The 24,333-nt window shown below is 36.1% G+C and overlaps 1 protein-coding gene across 8 annotated transcripts in view; it reads right to left on the bottom strand.

Annotated features, from left to right (window-relative positions):
* Positions 1-24,333, bottom strand: part of ablim2 (actin binding LIM protein family, member 2) — a 69,922-nt gene that overhangs the window by 36,643 nt on the left and 8,946 nt on the right. For 5 of the 8 annotated variants that reach the window (XM_041267135.1, XM_041267126.1, XM_041267120.1 and 2 more), the window contains exons 1-3: positions 16,932-17,150; positions 12,191-12,328; positions 3,423-3,606 (exon numbers count right to left, since the gene is read on the bottom strand). In XM_041267135.1, the coding sequence (XP_041123069.1) occupies positions 3,423-3,606; positions 12,191-12,328; positions 16,932-16,947 (338 nt within the window). In that variant the 5' untranslated portion in view covers positions 16,948-17,150. Of the gene's footprint in view, positions 1-3,422; positions 3,607-12,190; positions 12,329-16,931; positions 17,151-24,333 lie in introns of those variants that run through there. The other 3 variants (XM_041267151.1, XM_041267143.1, XM_041267105.1) reach the window with 2 other exon arrangements.

A 24,333-nucleotide genomic window follows, 5' to 3' on the forward strand; every position in this document is an offset into this window, starting at 1 on the left:
GTTTTAAGCTACTGAATTTTCAGAGACAAATAACATAATTTTAACAGTATAAATCCTGTAAGAAGCTACTAAATTGTTTCTTGCTATTTGATTGTTTTCTTGCTGTTTTATTCCTCGCCGAAAATTTGCCTTCACACTTGCTTCAAATTAAACACTGTGAGTAACACTGAGTACATTAAAACCATGTACAGTTCAATTCTAATCTGAACGGGGTGAGCGGTTCCCAGGACATAGGGCCCGATTTTCGAAATGGGTTTCATTTTCAAGGGAAATGGCAAAAGTTGCAGATTTTTTTCCACCTGTTAATCCGTTAAATAATACCGCCTATTTTCAAACGTGATCCTCCGTTTTAGCTACCAGCGGACAACATTTCATGGATAATTTTCTGTGGTTCTAAATGAATATGTAATGTGCATTTAAGCGGTTTTATCCACCAAAATAATACTTCTAGTTCAGTTGTGTTAGCAAATGCTATATAAACACAATCAAAAATTGTACCAAACCTGTGGTATAATGAGCCAAACGCAAATGCAAACACAAAGGCGAATTCTTATTTCCATTCAGTCTTACCAATCGCTTGTTTAATATAATATAAAACAAACAAACAAACACGACAGGAACAAATTATGGGAGTTACAGGTTTGAAAGAAGGTATAACTAAGGCCCTGTGAAAATAGCAAAACAAATACAATGTGTAACCCATCAGTCGACTCGTCGGTGACCACTGACAAGCAATCAGACTGTTTCACCATTTGCTACACTCAGTCTGAAGAATTTATGCAACTTCTGGTTGTTCAATGTTTCAAGAGAGATATCTGCAGAAACAAACGCCTCTGTAGTGTCACAATGTAATGTGTTTCGTGCTTCATGGTTTTCAGTGGACGTTTGGAACATGAAAGTCACTGTGTTTTTTTTCTTTGCAAGTAAACAAGTAAAGCAGCCTCAGTACTGCTCTGGAATTCTGCCTTTTTCTTTCGGTGAATACTTGAATCTAAATGCCTGTCCACAGCCGATTCTCACTAGTGATCAACAGTAACGTTGCAGGATGTACAGATGAAGAGCTTCCCTCCGTCGCTGTGTAAACTCCTGCCGGATGCTGCTTTACCTGATCTGCTGCACACATTTTTTGCCTTTTTAGAGACTTCCATTTACTTGTTTACAATGTGTATTATATTTATATCTTCCGTCGAGATTGCATATAGTCACATGACAATCACTGTACAGCATTATGTGTATGGCGAATATTACACGCAGACATACAGCAGAGCTGTACAGTTTCGTTAATGTGATTTTTGTATGAAATACAAATAATAATTCGGAAATAATTATTTTTTTATTCATTGGTATTGGGCTAATCGTGATTTACACTGGGTCTTAGGTCTATAACTGCAGTGTACAAAAATGAAACAATGAAAACGTACTTTTTTGGATGTACTCAAAAGGTTTGAATAATCATTTATCATTTTATTTTAGGATGCTTCGTTTTTTCTCTCTACATAGATAAACACAGGCTTTAGTCTAATACGTACTGAAATAAATAATTTTTTTAAATCATGAAACCTTTTATGTACATTTTTATGTTATGAACCCTTTGTTATAGGACCCCAAAGTGATCGGGTCAATGCCATCGCCAAGTTGAGGACAGTTCGCTGACAATTTTAGAAAGCCGAAATTGTATTCGGCTTGTGCAGACAATTTACTTTAACCAAAGCCAAACTGAATAAGAACAAATACCAGAACAAGATCTGACCACCCCTTCTCAAAGTAAGACTAGATTTAATTATTTTCCAGGGTAGCCCCAGATGTGTCAAAATCTACTTTGGAAATAAAAATTTGAAAAGTAATGAATAAATAAACGCATTGCAGAAATATGCTTTTAAATAAAATCATCAAACCATCCGATTTATTTACTTATTTATTTATTTCTGAAGTACTAAAGTGGGCTAAGTGGTGTTTAATTGTTAAGTCAATATTGCAACAAACATAACATCAAAACATTCCAAAATCATAAATATGCATTAAAAAAATAACAGTGCTAGAACAAACTGGTACAGAAAGTAGCGCATATGCATTGAAATACTGAACAGCATATTGTTAAACTGAAGATTGTCCCTGAAGAGACATGAAAGCTAACTTGCTTTAAGAAATGTATTGTATTTACTTATGTTCACCAACAACTTTAAACACTCAATTATAAATCCTACTTAAAACTAAAAACAACTGTACAATTCTACTCAAATAGCATGTTTATATTAGATGGATGGTTAGGTCATTTAATTTAAAAGCATATCTGCAATCTATTTATTACCACATTAACACGATGCTGAAGTTGGCTTCTTATTCAAAACGCAGCTTCTTATTCACTAATTTGCATAAATGTGAATAAAGAGATCCTCCAATGGATCCTCTTTGAAAATAACCCCCATAAAGTAAAAATAATGTATTGACTTCATAGCAGATACATTACAATGGATGAATCACCCCCACTGGGGATAACAACAGTCTGCTGATAAAATAATGCCGAATAAACCATATTTGATATTTTATCAGCATCCTGACTAATTAGTCAGGTGGGGTATTGCTCTTGATCTTATTTCAGCCCCCACAATTTGTATAGGCTCAGGTGAGGGCCTCCAGGTCCACAACATGTTAGGTTCACATGGATACAGTTCCTATTCAAACTACAGTATTTTAGTAATTGTATCTTATTTGCAAATACAGCACTGTGAAAGTGCTTGTGTGATTGAGAAAGGGGCTGCATTTCCCCACTTTGTTCGCATATTAATGACATTGAAAACCCACTGGACTGAAAAGTAAAAGGAAAGAACTTAACCTGACCCCACTTGCCAATCCAGCAATTTAAAATGTCTTTGTCTATCTAAAGTACACTACTCAAACTACTAATTTCTCAGCTGCCTAAATCAGTTACTACGAAAGTATATAGTTTGATATTTTCATAATGCTGTAAAGTTGCTCACTGTAAAACAAATAAACCAACTAAGGGTTTTGCTTTCCTGGAGAAAACAGAAGACTAGACAATCAAGCCTCAAGAACACAACTTCCCCTGATAGAAAGCAGCTTCATGGGGAATCACAGAGAGACATTCATTCATTCATTCATTGTGGAGTGTCTCAATGCTACTTGCTTATATAGTCTGACCCTGGAACGAACTGTAAAGTGAACCAGAGATCTGAGATTTCCAATTGTATAGTAAGGGGTCTTTAGTTTCTGTCTGAGGAGGTCGGTACGGTAAATGAGTATTCAGACTGTTATAGGCATCCACATTTAAAGTCATCCATAACGGTCAGGCAGGGAGAGTAACTTAAACTTTTTACACAAATACATGAGTATTACGCCCTGAGATTTGGGTAGCAGTTGATTTTTAGGTCTGGGATCTGAAGATTCACGTTATTTGTTCCTACCTGCAAACAGCACAGACAAAACAGTGTGGGTGATACGTCTTCCCCAGGGCTGAGACCACCTCTCCTTCAATAAACTCATCACAGCTAAAGCAGCGAGTCCCGTAAAGTCTCTGGTAGTCCAAGCTACAAATGTACTCTCCTTGTCGGACGAAAAATCCTCTCTGGCCCAAGTCACAGCCACACACTGAAATGAGAAACCAGGTACACTTGTAAGAAGGGCAGTAGTAAAACAGTACATCCATTTTATACGTTTTCAAGTTATTGGCTGTTATGTTCAGAACAAGGATTACCAAATCAGACCATAACTATCATCCATTGTTTTCAACCAATTGCCTTAATTGTTTTTCCTCTAGTTAGCTCAGTTTAGAGACCCACCTTAGACGCTCAATACGTTGATACAGAATCTGTTCTTATTTTCCCCAAAGACTACTGCAAAAAGATTAAATAGGGTTTTGAACAAGGGTTTAGTTTTAGAAGTGCATTAAACTGAGATTATTCTATTGGGTTTAAACCATTATATACTATTAATGTCATAAACCCTTAACCAAGCTCATGCTTAATATATGGCATCACAGCCAAACCATGTTCAACTCTTTTCGTTATCAAACCAGAATTGCAGAATAGTTGTATATCACAACCAGTTACTGGTTACAATGAAACAGCCATGTTAAACGATGATACCACTGTAAATCCTGGAGTCGTGGTTAATTATAACACATGTAAATAAATTGCGGCTAGTTAAACTCCCCTAGCTCCATGTGTGCTGGAGAAATGCTAAAAAGTAAACAATTTCTTGAGGTTTAAGCTCTAGGACAGGTGCTAACGATCCAATGTAAGATAAATACTGTACATGAATTCAAAAGGTCTCCCATTCCCCAACATCCACATTCAATGAAATACATGTCAATAGAAGTATCCTGATCTGTATTGATATGTTCAAATGTTTTAGATGCCTCAGGGGTAGATGTACTAACGTGTTGTGCCTGTTGCAATAGCCACAAACAAGCTGCAAACGAGTCAGAAGTCTAGGGTGAAATGTACTAAACATGAGCAATGCTGTTATGCAATTGTGGGCGTTCCTGCATATATTCACAAAAACAGGGGTGTAAATGGAGTTCTCCACTGAAGCTGTCAGCAACTGCAACACTTACAATTGCATCAATTTGTTTTGAAAGCATGTTTTAAACAGTCGCAATTGTTGCTGGCATTTCCAGTGTGCTTTTTCTCAGGTGTTGCCAGTTGTGCTCAATACATTTTTGAGGCGAACACCCAAATACCTATTTTTGCTTAAAAGCTGGGTGTACTTACAAGCCTTGAAAGACTGCGATAGACTGCACACATGTGCCACTAACCCCTCCAGCTCACCCTGAACATCTGTATAGGAACAGGACACACAGCTCTTCTATTAATGTGCAGGTGGTTTGTAATTATGCATAAATTTAGCACTGCACCACTAACAGTATACATCTGTCTTATAGGCTACTGATGATTTAATGGTATAATGCCAAATTTATTGCTGGTCCCTTGAAATTCGGATTTACGAGAATTGACTATCCTGTAAGTATCATAACTTATCCATGATCTATTCTGTGTTAATTGTCTAGGCTACTAAGTATGCCAAGTTAATAAAAATAATAATCATTACAAAACGCAATTTCAATTTAAAATAATCTTTTATTCACATTTTACACCAATGTGTACAATGCAGCAGCATGATTTATTGTTTGTTATCCTTCATTTAATTTTATTACTGTACTGTATAATGTATAGGCATAATGTACAGATTTATATTTGTTTCATAATGTAATGCATAACCTACCCGAAACACATTAATGTTATTTCAGCAAATTATTTATACATTTAAAATACACTGCGCATTGATACATTATGTGTTTGCAATTTTATTGTAGTTTTTTTAAACCTGACACCTACTTATGTATGACAAACATGCCCGGTTTAGCAAGGGGCTACTGTACGATTACAAAAAGCTTTTTGATAGAAACACTTTTTTTTTTTTTTTTTATTTGGGGGTTAAGGTAGGGGCCGCTTCACCCCCAAATCTGCCTTTTATTATTTATTCCAAAAAATGTCACATGACCCTTGCAATGCTAGAGATCTCGCTAAGATGACTCAAATACTTGAATTAGTATATTGCCACTCTTTCTATTTAAATATTTTCTTAGTAGATATGACAAAATTTAATGGGAGAAAATTAACAATTTCCACATGTGTGGTGTTTTTAATTAAGTTGCATTTATTTATTTATTTATTTATTTAAGGTATGGTCCAATTGAGATAGAAGTCTTTTTTCCAGTTGGATCAAGGCCTTTGAATTCCACAGAGGGGTGGGAAAAGGATCAAGTGCATTGCCCAATACATTCTGTGGCTGCATGCACTTGGAAATGAACCCAGGACCTCCTTTTAGTAATTTACTGTAATAATTAGAACACACTGCCTGTATTTATGATGACTCTAACTGTGAAAGATAAAAACCAAGAGAAGCTCAGCATAATGTGATAATATATTAAAGAGAAAAGCTGAAAGAAGTATAAACTGTTTGTTTTCAAGGGCTATACCTACATGATCAAAGAAGCCATGCTTTCCATTCTTTCACACTGATCTTTTATTCTTGCATTATGGAGTACTGCTTTTTGAAAATTGTTTTTTGTTGCTTTTTCTCCCAGCAAATGCAGGTTTCTGTAAATCACCTCCCGTGACTCTGAAGACCTTAATGTTGGAAACGAATAGGACAGCTGAATACGTGCAATCGGTTTGATCTTTTGTCTGGACACACTGTACCCATCTACATTTGCTGATTGATTTCAGTGCAGCAGAGGTAAATGTACCACCGTAAGCTTCAGGATATTTAACACAATGCCTTCATTATGTTTCTACAGAACGGTAATGTAGTCACTGATTCCGTACATCTATAATCTTGCTCTTATCTTTACAGTTCACTGAATGTAATTACAAGTTGTGCTTTGTAAATGGGGTAGTTTGGTTTGTTTGTCCTACACTTTAAAACACAGAGAATAAAATAAATGATGTATAATTGAATTCAAGCATTTTACAGTTTTGTTTAATTATGTCTTCAGTTTCTTCAGTCAGACACATGCTAGCAGGCACCAAGAAAGCATCCTCTCATATCCCTGCGAGCAAGGTCTCCTGACCTCAACACCTGCCAGACAGAGATCGAATCTTGAGTAAAACTGGATTTTTCTATAAATCTCAATTTCTATAGGTGTGTGTTGATGAAGTGTATACTAATGTTTCTATACAAAAATATAACTATTAGGCATTTAACTTATACATATAACTCCAGTTTGTTATTATTCAAGGCCAATAACATTTCTTGTTTCTTAGTTTTCTAAAAATGTACACAGGTTAACGCTTTGAAGACAGGCCACATAGTCCTCAAATATGCCCGATACATAATGTATATCCATTTGTGTCATGAAGTCATAGTTACAAACAGCAAAAACAAATGCAATGTTTTTTTTTTTTCCTTTCTAAAAAATGTAAGACTTAACGAACTGACTTCACAAGGAAGCTGTGTGGTGGTCAGTTAAAGAAAAGGGCTTGAACCAGGAGGTCCCTGGTTCAAATCCCAGCTCAGTCACTGACTCACTGTGTGACCCTGAGCAAGTCACGTAACCTCCTTGTGCTCTGTCTTTCGGGTGAGAGTTGTTGCAAGTGACAATGCAACTGATGAATAGTTCACACACCCTAGTGTAAGTCGCCTTGGAGAAAAGCGTCTGCTAAATAAACAAATAATAATACAATCTGATTATTAGAATCTTGTAAAAACAGAAAAAGAGCAACAATTGTCAAATGCTGTGTAAAGTAATCAGTATATTTAATCAGAAAGTTTATTATATAACTACAATCTTTGGTTAAGTCCCTATTCATAATTGTACTTGGAAAAAAACATCAAAGAATATGGTGTGTCAATATATTCACACAATAGTACAGGAATGTTTACCAGGAAATGTTAGACATATTTTCCAAAGTCGTTCTCCTATAAATGGGTACTGTACACAATGTAATGTACTGCGACAGCTGATGCTGCCAGAACGTTGCATGATAGTATCTGACAGGTCTAGGACACACTGATATCACTTCCTGCAACAACTGAAAAAACTAAAACAGAGTCTGTGAGGCAGTACAAGTTATCAAAATATATATATATATATATATATATATATATATATATAATATAATATATATAATATATATATATATATATATATATATAATATATTTGCAGCAGCAATTTTGGTAAAACCAACTATTTTCATTTCTCTCCATGTTCCTGTACAACCTCACTATCTGTTAGCAATTAAACCCATCTTAAAGCAATGTTACAACGCAAAGAATAGGATGGAGTTACCATGGGAAGTGTCATGAAAATGTGTGGCAGGATTTATATTCAAAGAATAGGTGTATAAAATAATGTGTCCCAAACACATGGTTATAATGGCAGGGTTGTGTACATATATACTGCACCTCCAAAAATCAGACTTATCTATACAGTATATGCATAAAGTGGCAGTATTTTTTGAAAAAGAATGCACTCTAGGCCACATTGACTTATGCCAGTTGTAAGACCTTAATTAAAAAAAAAAAAACATAGGTGCTTCTTATCTTACTCATCACTGCGATCTTTATGTTATGGTTGAATGGCCTTCATTGCACCCTAGGCAATTGGATCATTGGCTTAGGTTAGTTTAATAGAGAAATGAGAGGAAGAAACTTCGGTATTAGCTGCTGAAGCTATCACACTTCCACCACCCCACTGGCTGGCTTGAACAATGTAACAGTCAAAATAATAGTCCTGGGCCGGCGTGGTGACGCTCTGTTGTCCAGGACGTGGCCTGTCCCTCACAGAGCTAGCTTCCTGGTTTCTCTGGATTAGTCTGCTGATTGTTGAAGCAGAACATTTCATTCTCTGGGCAACTCCTCTCACGGACAGGCCGCCTTCAATCATACCGATAGCAACTAGGTGATCTTCATTACTCAAGCGGGGCACAGTCGTATCTTTCGCTGTTCTTGCTTTAATTAAAATCATGCCTTTTATATTTATATAGATTCTTAATCAACTCAATTTGGCAATTTTAACTCAACTCAAGTTTCATGAAAGGCACTTTTGATATATATATAAAAAAACATACAAATTGTGTTTCCATTTACATAATGTCCTTGGTGTTTAAGGGATTCATCAATTATTTGTCCATTAACAGAATGAGTATTAATGAGTATTCAAACAGAAACCTCTTTTAGTTTACACTTTCCGTTCAGATATTGAATCTTACCACCCAGTGCTCATTCTGGCTCCATGCGTTACCTGTATCAGTTTCATTTTATTTCACATGCTTTGCTCTCCGAGGTCCAGCTCTCCTCCCCAACTTCCATCTAAGGATCTGCAGGGTTCAATTAGGAACTGTCGCCAACCCAGGAGCCTCTCTGGCATGCTGCAGCTCGTAAGCGATCACACATCCCTCCACATGTTCAACATACTTTAGGTTGCATACTCTAAACATTTGCTCACACTGGGCAGTATTCATTTAGCTGTAACTTGCAAGTAAATGCATTACATTTCAATGTTTAAAAAATATGGTCTGGTTTTGTTAAGCCACCTTTTCTTTTGAAACTTGTGTTTTTAAAAATCAACACTGAACTTTTACAGTTTAACATGTTCAAGATGGTACTCCATTTGAACTGAATCATCTTCATGTTTATTTATTTTTTAAAAATTAAATGTAATCAATCGTTGTATTGAGAAAATTGAGTGCAGACTTTTTCTTATTTTTCATGAATTGCCCCAGAAATACTTCTGGAAATGGGCTTTGCTTTCTATAACTGCCTCTGAACAGGATGACTGGTGGCTGACATCAGCCCTGGAAGACACAGGCACAAGTTCTGCAGGGTTGAGATGAAAAAAGCGCTCTTTCTTTATTAAACAAATAAAATATTGGACCAGAAACAAAACGATGAAAACCAAACAAAACGGCACAGTGGTCAAAATAAACAGATACAATAATTTAAACAAGTATCATACTGGTTTTAACCCAGCCCGTGTAGCAATTGTTTTTAAAGTTTGTCTCTATCTTACTTTCTCTTGTTTACTTTCTCTTACTTTTAATTGTTTCATTAATTTGGTGATGGCCAGATTATGGATGAGTTTAGCTGGATGGGGGATTTTAACCCCATCCATGCTGTAAAACAACAATAACAAAACCTTTTTTTTGTTTGAAACAAACACAAAACAGTACATTAAATAATAATAATAATAATAATAATAATAATAATAAATAAAATAATAATAATAATAATAATAATAAACACAGGGGCAGGGTGTGCGTCACATGTAAACAACATTTAAACTACCTTGCAAACTCTCAGCAACTTGTGTTAAAGAATGCCCTTACCATGGTTCAAAAACAAAATGGGGGTTTTGTGACATATAAATGATACAATGTATTAAAATGGAATTTAAATGTATATTGTATAGGTTAAAGGATTTTACAAAAACCTAAATGTGATCTTATAGAAAGAGTATGCAAGTTTGTTTTCAAGACAGATTGCCATCTCTTCCTAAGTGAAAAGACCCCCACTGTTGCTTTAATTTCAAAGACTTCAAGGTGTGAGCAAGCTTTGTTTTATTGTTTTGAATAAACAAAAATGACTCATTGTGGAGTGACAATATCTGTTGATTATTAACATATATATATATATATATATATATATATATATATATATATATATATATATATATATATATATATATATATATATATATCAAAAATTTGGAACTGTTAGACATGTAAAAAGTTTCGTTGACTAAGCAACCTGATTATTTGGATGTCATGAAGCTACTGGTTCTCGGATGTAGATATGCAAACCTCTGATTGGACAAAAAACTTCCAAGTTTTTGTTAACTGACCTACGTTGAAACAGGACTGTTCGTGTCATAGAACCTTGGTGGTAAGCGCCTCTTCCCAATCTTCAGTTCTCTCTGTAAGCTGTCTCTTAACATCAGCTTGCAACAAACTCAACTCTGCTGGCTATTCTGCACCCCAACAAGCCCCAAGGACGAGAGACCTTTGAAAGCTACAGCCTACAATCTGAGTAACTTCAGCAGCACACTGCTTCTTATTTTAACCCATAGAAAGCTTCCTTCTTGTATACTGCTGGACATTTCTACCAACTGTCTTAAAAAGACCACCTCCAGGGATTAACTAATTTGAGAAAATCACCAAGAAAAGTTAAACTAAACCTTACTCTTTGGACTTTGCAAAATCTTTGGAACCACAAGGCGTGAACAAGTTATACCTATTTCTACATTACTGCATTTCTTGGTGCATAGAATTTTTGTGATATTGAAATAAACAAAGGTAATTATACTTTTAATCTGATTTTATTTTAGGATGTTTAAAATCACTGTTAAGATATGACACCTATTAAATTAATGGGGAATATAGTTTAAAGTATTACATTCGCTACATACTACAAACAGAAAAAGGATATACTGAAGACATATATTAAGCTTGGTATTTTAATTTAATTTATTTACATTGACTGATAAGAGTTAGATACTATTTTCTTTTAAGATACTACAGCTAATTTATCTACATAGGTAGGATTCATTTAAAACCCAACTTGACAAAGTTTTGAGATCAATCAGCTACAGTACTTGGAATACTTAAATAGGCCAAACTGGAATGCATTAAAAAATGATGTCATCAGTTTGGCCTGCATTAAAAAATGATGTCATCAGTTTGGCCTTACAGAGTAATCAAAGGGAAAACATGGCCCATTCATTATTGCTTAAGTGCTTAATTATTCTGCGAGTCATTGACATACTTACCTTGCTATTGCTGTTAAAACTACATTTGAGAAAATAATATCATGATATATAGATGCCTCCACACACCCTACAAATTCAGACGCGCTTGACAACTTGTGCTAAAGAATGCCCATAGCATGATTCAAAACAAGTCAGTGATTCATGATTCAAGGAGTCAGTGGGCAACAGCAGATCTTAGAAAGCAATACTGGATCGCATTTCACACACACAAATGGCTATGTGTTCAAAACTGCCCTATTGGCTGAACTCTTGTGCCAGTGCTGGGCAGCCCAGGGCTTGAGATAAATTAGCTGTGCACACCAATATTAACAATCACTAAAAGATATTAATCAAGTAAGATATTAGATATCTGAAAATGTGGTTGATACGGTTGAAGGTATCCATTTAAGTGCATCAGGGACGGCACAAGGCAGTTACTAATAGTGATTGAGCACATCTTCAGTTACTTTTATTCATTTGTTTCTGTGTGTTACTGAAGTATTCTGCTGTGTCTCTGAAATGGAGTGTTGGGAGACCGCTGCACAGTTTCCCTAGCAACAAGGCTGCTGACGACTTTGTGTCTTCCAGATGGTATTTTTGTATGTGGTGAACCAATGATGCAGATATATGCAGGAAGCAGACATAATAAAAGGGCTATTGAACAGGGAAAAAAGTAATATCATTTATGAGGTATACAATCCCCAGAAATGCAAGGTTGAAGCTTAACGGTAGACAACCTACGCATTTCATAAACTGTTGTACAGTAGAAATTGGCTGTCAGAAATGTATCTCAGAAATGCACAGGTACACTAAATGTATGCTTTAGCAGAATGGTCCATTCAGACCAAGAATGTACAGCATAGTACATGCTGTACTGCAGGAGTAAGGTTATAGTGTTCCAGAAGGAAAAGACAAGAATTACCTTTGCATACGAAGCACTTGATATGAAAATGCTTGTTTTGAACCCGGAGGACCTCTCCTTTGCAGGACTTGCCGCAGTTGTGGCACAGGATCCCTTGCTGCTTCTCAAGAGGGCTGTGTACAGCCTGCTGCTGAAATACTGCCAGGGAAAAAAGAGCATGTTAATTTGGAGCACCATCAGATCATTATTAGAACACTAATGAACTATAGTCAGGAGGATGTATGTAACTCTTACTGATACATACAGTGTACACACAGATATACTGACATTTGGGTACTAGGAGTACAGCCTCTGAACTATTTGGAGCCTTAGCTTCAGCTATTAAAGGACCTCATCATTGCATGCTTCCTTGCATAAGTTGGCACTGATTTACGTAACTTATGTTGCATACCCCTTTAGTTACATTCAACACATTCACCATGGCCAGTTTTGGTCCAAGATTCCAAGTGGAGAATACAGCAAGGTACCAAATAATAAGGCAATAATTTAATGATACAGTATTTATATAGCCCTGCAAATGTCAATTCACTTTGTCAAATTATCTCATGGATGTATATTCGACCGGCCAAATTGGTATGAATAACCCAGAGAGTTAAAATGAATATGGCAGTGTGACAGGATAGCTGGGAGGACAGAGACTCTGAGACAGTAAAGCTGCAGTTAAAGTGCCGCTGCACTGTTTTAATCAAAAAATAAATCAAAACGTCAAACAAAACACTGCTCACAGAGCCAAAAATAAAAGGTCAAACAAAAACTGTTCAGGCTGGGCAGAGCCTTCACTGAACTTTGTAACACAAACCAAATTTTGCAAAACAAAACACCTCCAACAAACAAAGGAATTTCCCCCTTTTTTATAGCATGTGGCTGGAGCCTAATTATAAATTACTCAATTAGCTCCAGCCACATTCTCACATGTATTTTGGCAGGGATAGGAAATTAACCCCATCCCTGCCAACCACCACCAAATCACCACACAACAATATTTACAGACAGGGTCCTGCTCTGCCACAGACAGCCAGCATGGTCACAGGTCAAAATGAAGGCTGGTCAAGGTCAGTCCACCCTTAGCTGTCACTTAATTTCAAAAGACCTAAATATAGCTATGTACAAAAAAATGAGACATATCCGACAGATATTATATGAAATGAAAAATAAATTCTTACTAAAAGAACATTTATTTTTGTTTATTTACATATTTGACTCGGCTAAATAAACTGAGCTTTATCACTGATGTTCATTGATGTACAACAGCGCCCTTCTTATACAGCCTAGATTATACAGTACAAAACAGTACAAAACAGTCAAACATGAAACAGAACAGAAAATAAAAAGGTTGTACAAACAAACCAACATTTAAAACACACCACACGCAACACATAACAGATAACAGAGGGGAGGGCACTTTGTCACATATAACAGTTGTATCCTCCACATCGATGTAGATTAAAAATCCTCAACTACTGTATCCTTGTGAACAGAGATACTCAGCTGCTCCATTTGGGATAAGTGTGTTGTTTGTCAGCAAGTACTGAAAAGAACTCAGCTTTCAAAACATCAGCCACAATTTGTTGTTGGATTTGATGTCCCATAGTTGCTATTATTTCATTTTGAATTTTCCAGCTCAGGTATGATGCATTTCCTGCAGTGCCAGTCGACTGAAAGTTTTGCTTGACTTTCTCCTTTGCTCCATCTAAGCGAAGATGTAATACAGCTCGGAAGGTTCCTTCGTTGACAGTTATCAACAAGAAAATAACCCTAGTCCTGTACAATCTCTGCATTGTCAGCTTCACAGACACAGTCTGTTTGTCTGTTTCAAGAAGAGTTATATACTCTTTCGTTAATTAAAACCATCCTTTTCCAAGTGCAAATTAACTCCTGATAAATGATGACAAGTAACACAGATTTGCTTTTAAATTCCCACGCAAACAAAAGAAATAGTCGTAAAAAGCACAGAGCATTAAGATATTAACATTATTCCGTAAATCAACATGATTTTTGAAATCACATTAGGATTATTTGATAATGAAATAGGCACAACGACCATTGGAAAATGCCCAAATCAATGCTATGTACCAATTTCTTGATTAATACTGGAGTTAGCATTTACAACCTTTGCAAATCCTGCCCAATGCAACACGTTTCTGAGATAATGCAGAAAAACTTGACATGACATGTCTTAGAAAAGTGAAACGTTTCTGTCCTCATTCTTGTTCCCTAGCTAAATATCGCATAACTAAATAAAAAAGGTCGGTTATCTGTTTTGTTTAATGTCAGTTTGTCTCTCAACAAAACAGCCCTGGCTCAGCCAAGTTCTGGATTAATTTTTCAGCCCGTATTTTTCAAATCATTGGGCTAGATTCTCAAAGCTATATTTTCATTTGCGTAAATTTTGTCACGAAAAAAAAACACAATTTATAATTCTAAAACAAATAGGAAACACACTGTACCTGAGACTGCGTCACAAGGCTCTACATTAAATATCAGAGTTGTTTCTTTCAGGTTTTGTATTTTTACTTCATTAAAAAAAAAATGATGCTAATGACGATTTACTATATTTAACTGCTTTGTGAATCTAGCTGAGTATCTACTAAGTCTCAGTGTATGTTTTTGTTTTCTTAACAAACAAACAAAAAGCATTCCCTTGTGGGATTTAGCTAGAGTCAAACCGACTCTTCATTATCTTCTTGGTACAGCAAGACCGCCAGCAAGGTCTGTAAAGCAAACTAATGGTGTTAAAAGCAGTCTATTTTACAGTATAGTTAAATACACACATTTAGATCAAATCTTTTTTTTCTGTTTGGTGTAATTAAAACAGCAGTACAAAACAGTATAAACAAAAATGTGTAGTTGGCAATCAAGTGTGAAAAATTAAAGATGTCTGAGACTGTAATAATCTTAATAACTTCTTCTAAGGAATGCCCATACTGTATGTTAATGCTTTATGACAATTGGAAAGACACCACATTTACAATGTGGTATTGAATTTGGTGTCATTTTGGTGACAAACTGTTAACAGTGTGCTTACAAAGTATCACACTCTATAAAATTATTAAGATAAAAAAAAGTATTACTGTGTATATAATTAGAATGGATTTCATGGGTTAGCCTTTGCTAGCTTATGCTTGGATTTCAAAACCATAAATTAAGGGTTACAAAAATATAAAAGAGAAAAAAAAATCAATATTGTATTGATATTCAGTTGGAATAATGCTGGCAATAGTGTAGATTTACCATATAGACTAATCCGTTATATAGTCAGTGATTCCCCACTTAAACACATGTAATACTAATTGTAACTTGACTGGAGCTTCTATTGTGAGTCTAGATTCCAATATTAAATTAGTCCATGGGAACAAATGTAATTCCATATTTTAGAGTCAGTGTTTGCTCCAGTTAAAAATCATGTGATTCAACATCCATCAAGGCTTATTATCGCTAATTAGTTTCAGTCTCCAAACAAAGAGAATGTGTTTTAAAATGCCTAAAGCATGGACTGGCAAAACACAGTGGCACTGTCCAAAAATAAACTTCAACCACACACAGTATCTAATCTAATAAATACATACAGTTCCACAGCATAGTCAGACTGGAGTTTGAATTATCTTCCTATAGGACGTTACACAAGCTAGAATGCTTAGACAGCAATAGCTTCCCTTGTCATGTCAATGGAACCAGCTGCAGACACTGCTGTAAGTTTCCTGTTGTCGCCCTCAATTATACTCAGTGCTTTTAAGGCTGGCTTCAAGCAGAAGCAAGGTCAAGGCGTTTCTCCCTGACCCCAATGCTATATCTATACTGTGGACACTACTAACAAAAAAACAAGCTGTTTATTTAGAAGTTCAAACAAAAAAAAACAGATTTGGCAGAACAAAAATATCAGCCAATCCTGAAATACAAATAACAGAAATCGAACATCTGATGCAATCAGGAGCAGAGCAACTCAATTTGATATGTAACCTTTAGCTCCTCCCTGACTGTTTGCCAAAAATAAAGACCTCATTGCAACAGAAGTGCAGAGTATCACACTCATATCCTCCTCTTTTTAGCTGTGATATTCTTAGACACCAGTGAAAATCATCAACAAAAATGAACGTATCCAGTTCTGCACCTTACTTTTTAGTCATCATCATCATCTGTTTATAACATAAGCTTACATTATGCTCCAGAAATCTGTTATACAATCCCATTTCATCAATTGCTAAAATGTATGTTTATGTAAATGTGTCATTGTGACAATTCTTGATGTTCCAATGACCTCAGAACGGTGGTTTGGATTAAATTTTAAGCACTACCATTTCTCATTTTAAATGAGAATCATTGATCACATCTTTTTATTTAAAACTAGCTGTACGTGAAGCTCATGTACATACTGTAATAAATCTACAGGATTTTTTCAAAAAAGTCAATCTTCTTAGTGTCTTGCTTTTAGGCAAGGAAACCCTGATGATGATTACTGAAACATATTGGTTTTACATAAGCCCCAATTTGAGAGCAGTCCTGGATAAAATACACATCCAGGATACACCACTGAAAACAACACATATTCCTGCATGTCATTCCCAAGTAATATGGAATTTGCCATAAAAAAATTTCAGGAATAAAAACTTTTTTTTTCCTCTGAATGAGTTTACAACACCTTTTTTTCTGAATGAGTTTACAACAGCAACTCACGATGTGAAACATGACACTGTCCAGTACTGACTAATTTTACACTAGGAAAGTCAACAAACATGTACTGTACCTTTTTCCTCAGGCATCACCGTTTTCTTTTTAATCAGTGCTTCTTGGTGTCGGCCGTCAATACAGTTTCCAGCAGTTTTATCCAAGGTCTGCCAAGGCTTTCTGCAGTATTGTACATCCTCCAGTTAATGGTGCGCTGACTGTGAAAGTGCCCTTGCAAGAACAGCAGAACCGCAGTTGTACTCTGCCTGTCACTGGAAGTCCTCCTGATCATATGACTCAGCTTCAGCTACGAACACTCTGAGTTATAGCTTAGCTATTAGTGCTATCTCGTATAAATAGAATCAACTAGCCCTAAATGAGTCCTGACATCTCAGGGTGTCTACCACAACAGCATAGCAAGAGAATTCTAATGAAGCTAGTAAGTGAAAAAGGTTCTGTGTTAAACATGATAGAAACACGGTCAATTCGGAAGTTGATATTTTATTGAATGGAAGTCTAGCATGAAAGGAAGCCATATTTTCTTCATGGTTGTTATTGCCAGTAAAGGATTACTGGCCTCATTATCATCAGCTGTACATTATATTAGTAAACCAGCATCAAAAATGTATAAACCCATTTAATATCTGCTGTTTTTGTGTTTTAGGGAAAATAATCTTTTCTACTAATTAATTTCAAGCACTTTCAAAGATGTTGTGCTGTCACATATGAGGCAATTTTTCTGGAGGGCTTGCTAGACCTCGGCTTATATTTTCCCCTATGGGCAAATCGCTGGCAAGTTGCCCTCATCATAGTAAATGAATTATATGGGCAATTTGCCAACAGTGGAAAATCAGGTCCCTCTAGTTTATTATGCAGAGAAGTCACTGGTGATTAATTAGGTCTGCTCTTTGCAATGTACATGAACCTCAAGCAATACGTTATACTGGGATACAACGAAATGGTGCTCGCCTAATCGGGACACACTGATAATCGGGACGTCTGGTAAAATGGGACATAACTCTTGGGAGTCGGTTCTTCCCAAAACTATTTTGTTGTTTAATTGGGACATCAATTTGTTTAATTGGGATACAGTATTTTCAAATTATGAACGGAGATTGCTTTTCAGAACAAGATAGTTTCGTGTGCAAGACAGTGAGTACAGTGATTACACTGTGACTTGCATAAATTATGTAAACCACATTGAAACTTGAAGGAGCTGCTGGAGTATCCTGTGGTTTCTTAGGCTGCTGCTGTAAAGAAACTTGACATGTCAACATCACAAGAGCCTCGCCCTGATGAGGTTTGATTGTTTTTCATTTCATGTAGAAATAAAGAGCGGTTCATTTTGTTTAGGCATAAAAATAAATTGACTCCTATTTTAAATTATGTATTTAACATTTATCATAATGTGATGTGACTTTACTCATTTTATTTTCCTTTATAAACACACTCCTCTCATTTAATTGGGACAGCCACTTATTCTTATATTTTTCCTTGCCTGAGGTGTTCCGATAACTGAGGCAGCACCAGTCAAAGTAATTGCCATATTTATCTGCTTTTCCTTTATATTAATATATCACCAAAGATCATATGGCACATTGAATATCAATGTGAAGAGGCAATACAGATCTTCTTAGGTGGCAAGACTTGTCAGAATTGTGATAAAGCTGGCAGAAGTGACCATACATTACCAGGCCACATTGTTGTGAGTCCTTGGCATCCCTTTAATAAGAGTTTGGGGCTCAGTCCGGTGAACACTGATGGGCTGAATGGTGTCCTTTTGTTTGTAAATTGTCTTATGTTCTTACGCAAGAGTCTAGAGAAAACCAAACCTTAACTTTAACTTTACAAAGTGCCAATGACGTTCAGTGCCAGTCAGCTTGCCCGGCTCACATTAGCAACAGGTACCCCAGATATCTCTTTAATATTAAATGACATGTTGCATGCCTTCATCTAACATTCTAACATGTACAGGGAACACGTGGCACTTAAAATATATTTAAAATAAGCAACGTACAAATTCTAATAGACAAAACTGAAAACAGAGATTTAAAAAATCTATTGTACAGTAATAATATAAACAGTAACATTGTGCATATGGCAAAATCCAGTCTACTAAACAATGTATTTACTTTCTATTTATACTGTAACTGGTCCACTTTTAAATCCACCAACAGAATGCTGTAGTATCTGTCTCACCTTTGCACCTGTATTGAGATGCTTGAAGTCAAAAAGGTCAACGCATCCTTTTACCTGCTCTGAAACTTAAGACTAAATAATAAATTTGCTTTTTTAAACAGACACTCTGTATCACAACACAAAAAAGCCTTTCAGCACCACATTGTTAATCAAGAATATTGTATTTCCTCTTTGATGACAAATGCTCAGATTGACTGGGACAACCCACAATCTCTTTCAAAACATTTTTGAAATGGATTAAATAATGTCCATTCCTTAAAGGTAAATATATTGAAAATGTAATTTTTTGTTCTGGTTTCTTGCTATGCTGTTAAATGTATCGTATTACATTAAAAATAAAAAAAGCATTGTAATAGTAAATTCACACTGCACATTTTTCTACTTCAAATCTTTCAATATTAATGAGAAAAAATGCCCTTCGGTTTACAGTCTTCTGGTGCTAGTCTGTCAACAGTATTTATGCTCACTACAAAGAATGCAGTCAGCACCTCATTTGACCTCTCATTTTACATGCTTTTGGTTGCCCTTTTGTGAAATCTCCTGATAATGTTCTGCTACTCACTGTCATTCAACACAGCATTCCACCATAACTGTACACAGGAGGTAAGAATGTTTACAGTAAGTCGTCACAAAGGCAGTGGTAACTGGATAGCGAAGTCCAGGCCAGTAGGGTTTGTCAAGCCTCGACTCAATTTTAACTATATTTAATTTATTGATCATATGTATAAAAATCACCCAGTCAATTTAATAAAAACAATAAACAAAAATGCCACAGTAATTCAGCATACTAAATTGGAATATCTCTATAACTGTTTCTGAAAGCTACACAACTCAGTAAAATTGCATGTCCTCTGAATTCACTGATTTCTACAGTCATTACATAGAAATGTAAGAAGAAAATGTACTACCAAGAAGAACCCATTTGGTCTGTCAATGCTCAATCATTTCCTAGAAGTAAACTAATCCCAAAACTCTGTAGACCATCTGCTTTTTACAATATTTCTTTTAGGAATACAAGGCATTATTTATGCTTTATTGCCTTATTCTTAGTACCCTGGATGGACCTGTAATTCATATTATATTGAGCTTTTCCAGTTGTCTTCCTTTTCAGTGTTTCTTGATGATTCTGAACACTGTCGCACTTCTTACATTTCCAATTAGTAAATAGATTAAAACTGTCAAGGGCTCTTTAATACATTTGCGGCCCAAACGATGACTTAGAAAATGGACTTGGCAGATATTATGTTTAGCAATAATACAAAACTGGGCTGTTGTCTCTAAGTCCCTGATTCGAAGGGAGCTCCTACCTACAACACAGTACAACAAATTGCTTTTGTAATTCCTATTACACAAACAACCAGGAACAAACAAAACTGGCACAAGGGCCAAAATATTGACTTGGGTAAACAATTAGCTGTCATATATATATATATATATATATATATATATATATATATATATATATATATATATATATATATATATATATAGTATTGATGTACAATTAAACATATTTTTCTTTGGGAATTAGAATTCCAGCTGTTAACAGAACACAAATAATGAATCTGCCATGGCAATGAGTTGCTGGTGTAACGCTAGTACATCTACGACAGGCCTGGCAGTGAGTAGCTTGTTTAGTTATTCTTGATTGAAATTAATAGTGTGCATTTACTTGTGCGCAGCTGGTGTGCAACTTGCCTATGTTCACAGTAATACAACAAGCTGCTTGTAGTCTAAACCAACATCTTTCATCAGTCAAGCCACTTGGCTGTGTTTGTGGGAAAAGTAGTAACTGCTTCTTGCATGAATAAGTAAAACACTTCACTATAATGTAGATGCTCTGTTAATTGTTGGAGCACAAGGCTTTGTGGATACAAGCTGCTGAGAGCACTGCAGAGGGATCTACCGCATTTCATCACGAGTGACCTGATATACCATATGAACTGTATGAGAAAGGAAATATTACTGGGAAATGCCTGGAATTCTAACTGTGTTACTTACACAATATCTTGCATTTTGTGGACCTGTGGTTGAAGAACACTGATAAAATTATTTTGGGGTAAAATGAAGAAGGCAGTCGTTGTACTAGATAGCCATCTAATGTAGTGTGGTTTTGTATTTGACAAAATAGCATTAGTTATTATTGCATAATTGAAATCTTAAAAACCATGTTTTAAATTATAGTGTAACAATTTCCAGTTACTGTACCAACGTACATTTTGTACCAGGAATGTAGTATGTGTATGCAGTACTCACGATATTCCAGTAGATTCAATTATCTAAAATAATGCCGGGCTTGCACTCCACGATTTTTGCTGGTCGTCGACGAGCTGAGGAGTCAGCGACTAATTTCTTAAAATCTGGGATAAAATGAGGTTGTCGGGGATAAAATGGTCGTTAAGTGTGAGAGGGTCTACGATGCCCCGTTAACAGCTTCTGTGATCTCCTGATGCTCTTACGACGTCCCAACAAATTTCTAACCTGTCAGAAAACTTCAGTCCCCGAAAAAGCAATTCATGAAATGTGTGAGGGGCTACGGGCCGATTTCTTGACGAATGCTGTCAGCAGCCAATAGGACAAGCTAGCAACAATGGCGACGAAGAGAAAGGTTGTGCCCCTCTTTGACATAAGTGACATTTCCTATCATGATTGCTCATTGAAGGTACCTGGTAAGTAAATAATTGTTATAACTTGTTAACCCCGAAGCAGATACTGTGTGTGGCAGGGTGTGCTCTCGTGGCAATCAATTTCTACAGTCCCTCGTATTCGATATCCCTTTCAAACCCCTACTGTATGCTTGTATTGCTAATGTATTCACAATACGAGGAGGAATTGTGTGAGAAATAGAGAGAATGTAGATTACGTTGTACCATATTTAAACCTACAACAAACTTGTAGTTGCCTACTATTAAAGTTGTATTCGTCTGTTCAAAAGCTCAACACTCACTCGTAGTTCAAAATATTTATTAGTTTAAAAGTCTTCAAATTATTCATTAGAATTTGGTATTCTGCTGAAGATCGCACGCCAATCTTTTAATCTAATAAATGTTTTGTACTACCAGCGAGTTTTGTGCTTTTTGAACAGATTAGATATTGTTATTTTGGTTGCACCTCGACTCGAGTTGCATCATCAGTCCGTACTGGATACGTCTATTAAGCCATTTGCGCGTCCAAATGAATCTTCTCCGTGTTCTTTTTTTTGTGCAAAACAATTCACAGACAACAGCGATCGCCTCCTCATTTGAGTCCACAATTTTTTCGAATGATGTCTACGATTCTGCAATGAAAATAGGCGCAGTCCGCGACAAGATATCTCGTGTAGCGTGTGTAGCTTGCAATCCTTGATCTACAGTGAGAAATTATAGTTCAATTGGTAAGTGTGAGTGGCGAGCGCCTCCCGATTGCAAAAAATCGTGCAGTGTAAGCCCAGTTTAACTGGGACCAATACTAGTTCGCATAATTAAACGTGACACTTACTAAACTTTAAAAATCATCAAATCAGGACAACATTTTTCATCACAGAACTTTAGGAATCATTAAACTTAAAAAATTCAGTAAAATGTTTCTATATTTTGATCCTTGCTGTTAAGGCATTCTAGTAACGTGCAATTGAAATGAATAAGTTCTTAGCTGCTCGATAACATAGACAGAATCTCCAGCTCTAAGTGACGAAATAGAAGATTTGAAGGTTACTGTTTTAATTTGCTTAACTAAAACAATTTAAAGCACACAATGCGCCATCTAAGGTTTTGGTGGTCGAATAATTCTGTAACTTTCATTTGCCTCAGTCTGCTGGTCCTTTTTTTGGCAGCTAAATCTTGTAGCCTTTTTAGCAGCAGAAGCTGTGTGCGTAATACACCACATGTAATTCATCATGTGATTACAGGTGCGTTTGGTTGATTAGACAGTACAGTTGATCAAAGATTGGATAATTGACTCTACTGTACTTCATTTATGAAATTATTCATGATGGCATGCTTTCCCTGCAGTTAGACTGGTGGTAAATTGCACAGGGAAGGCAGTAGCAGGGCTGGTGGGTGATGTAATCACACACAGAGACATAAGCCTCTTTTGCACAGTGGTATCAGCGCTATGCTTTAGTGCGAGAGGTCCCAGGTCTGCACCCACCCTCCGTCTGCGTCTGGATTGCCTAGCTTTGTGTGACGTGCCTGTCTGCGTTAACCGAGATCGCTGCAATATTTAATATTAACACTGTAAATAACATGGCAAACACATATTTTGCTGATAACTGTGTGCTGCCCTATGTACTGCAAGTTCAACATTCAGTAATCTTCATTGTGTAGGGGTCTTCCATTAAAAGTGGATTTAATAATGAATGGACATCAAATGGCTAAAATAAATGAGGTGTAGCTTATATTAGATCTTTTGATTATGTATCATTTAGCACGGAGACGCTTACAGCAATCTAGCAAAACAACTAGTGTCAACTTCAACCTCCGTCTCGATCTTCCGCCTGTCACTCAGCAGCAAAAGCACACATCCACATGGCAGACGTCCACTCCGACACAAGCATTAATACCCGGTATCTTTCTAACCAAGGGATTTAGGGGAGCTCCGTAATAAAAGCTGACTCTCAAAACAATAATTGTGTGAATACAGTAATTGTTACAGTGTATAATGTATAATGGTATTTAAAACAGGATTCATTTAACAGCCTTTTTACATATCCACCTTTATTCTGGTCCCACTGCAGTCAGATACGCAACAGAGTACTGTAATTAAAATTAGAAACTATCATCTACCACACAAGGTTTAACAGTAATTAACATTTAGAGTACATAATGAATTCTACCAGTCACAGCCAAGTTAGGTGGAACAAAAACTCCACTTGCTTCTGTTTTGCAATGGAGCGCATTAGGAAAAGCAGATAGCTAATTTGAATACAAGTAAGCACCAGCTGCTGTTTTTACCTTCACCATTGCAGAATGATGCTGACTATCTGATATCCTGGGAGTGTATAGGTAACTAAGGAGGTATGCTATATGACATCATTTTAAACAACAACCCTTATATCTCTTCAGTAGTCCGGGACAAACACCAATCACAAAATGTTTTACTACAAATATTTACTGTGGAGAATGTGGAGTATGTGACTTTACTGAGAAGTATGTTGTATGTACACATTAATTTGGCATCAAACCTAACTTGGTTTGAGGGCTCGCTGCCTGGCCGACTGGATGAGGTGGAGACCCCCACTGACAAAACCTAGAAATTGTTTTTAAGAAAGGTGGAGAAAGGGAGGTGGTGGGTTACGATGAAAT

This window comes from Polyodon spathula, chromosome 1 (assembly GCF_017654505.1).
Source record: "Polyodon spathula isolate WHYD16114869_AA chromosome 1, ASM1765450v1, whole genome shotgun sequence".
In the NCBI taxonomy this organism is placed as follows: Eukaryota; Metazoa; Chordata; class Actinopteri; order Acipenseriformes; family Polyodontidae; genus Polyodon; species Polyodon spathula.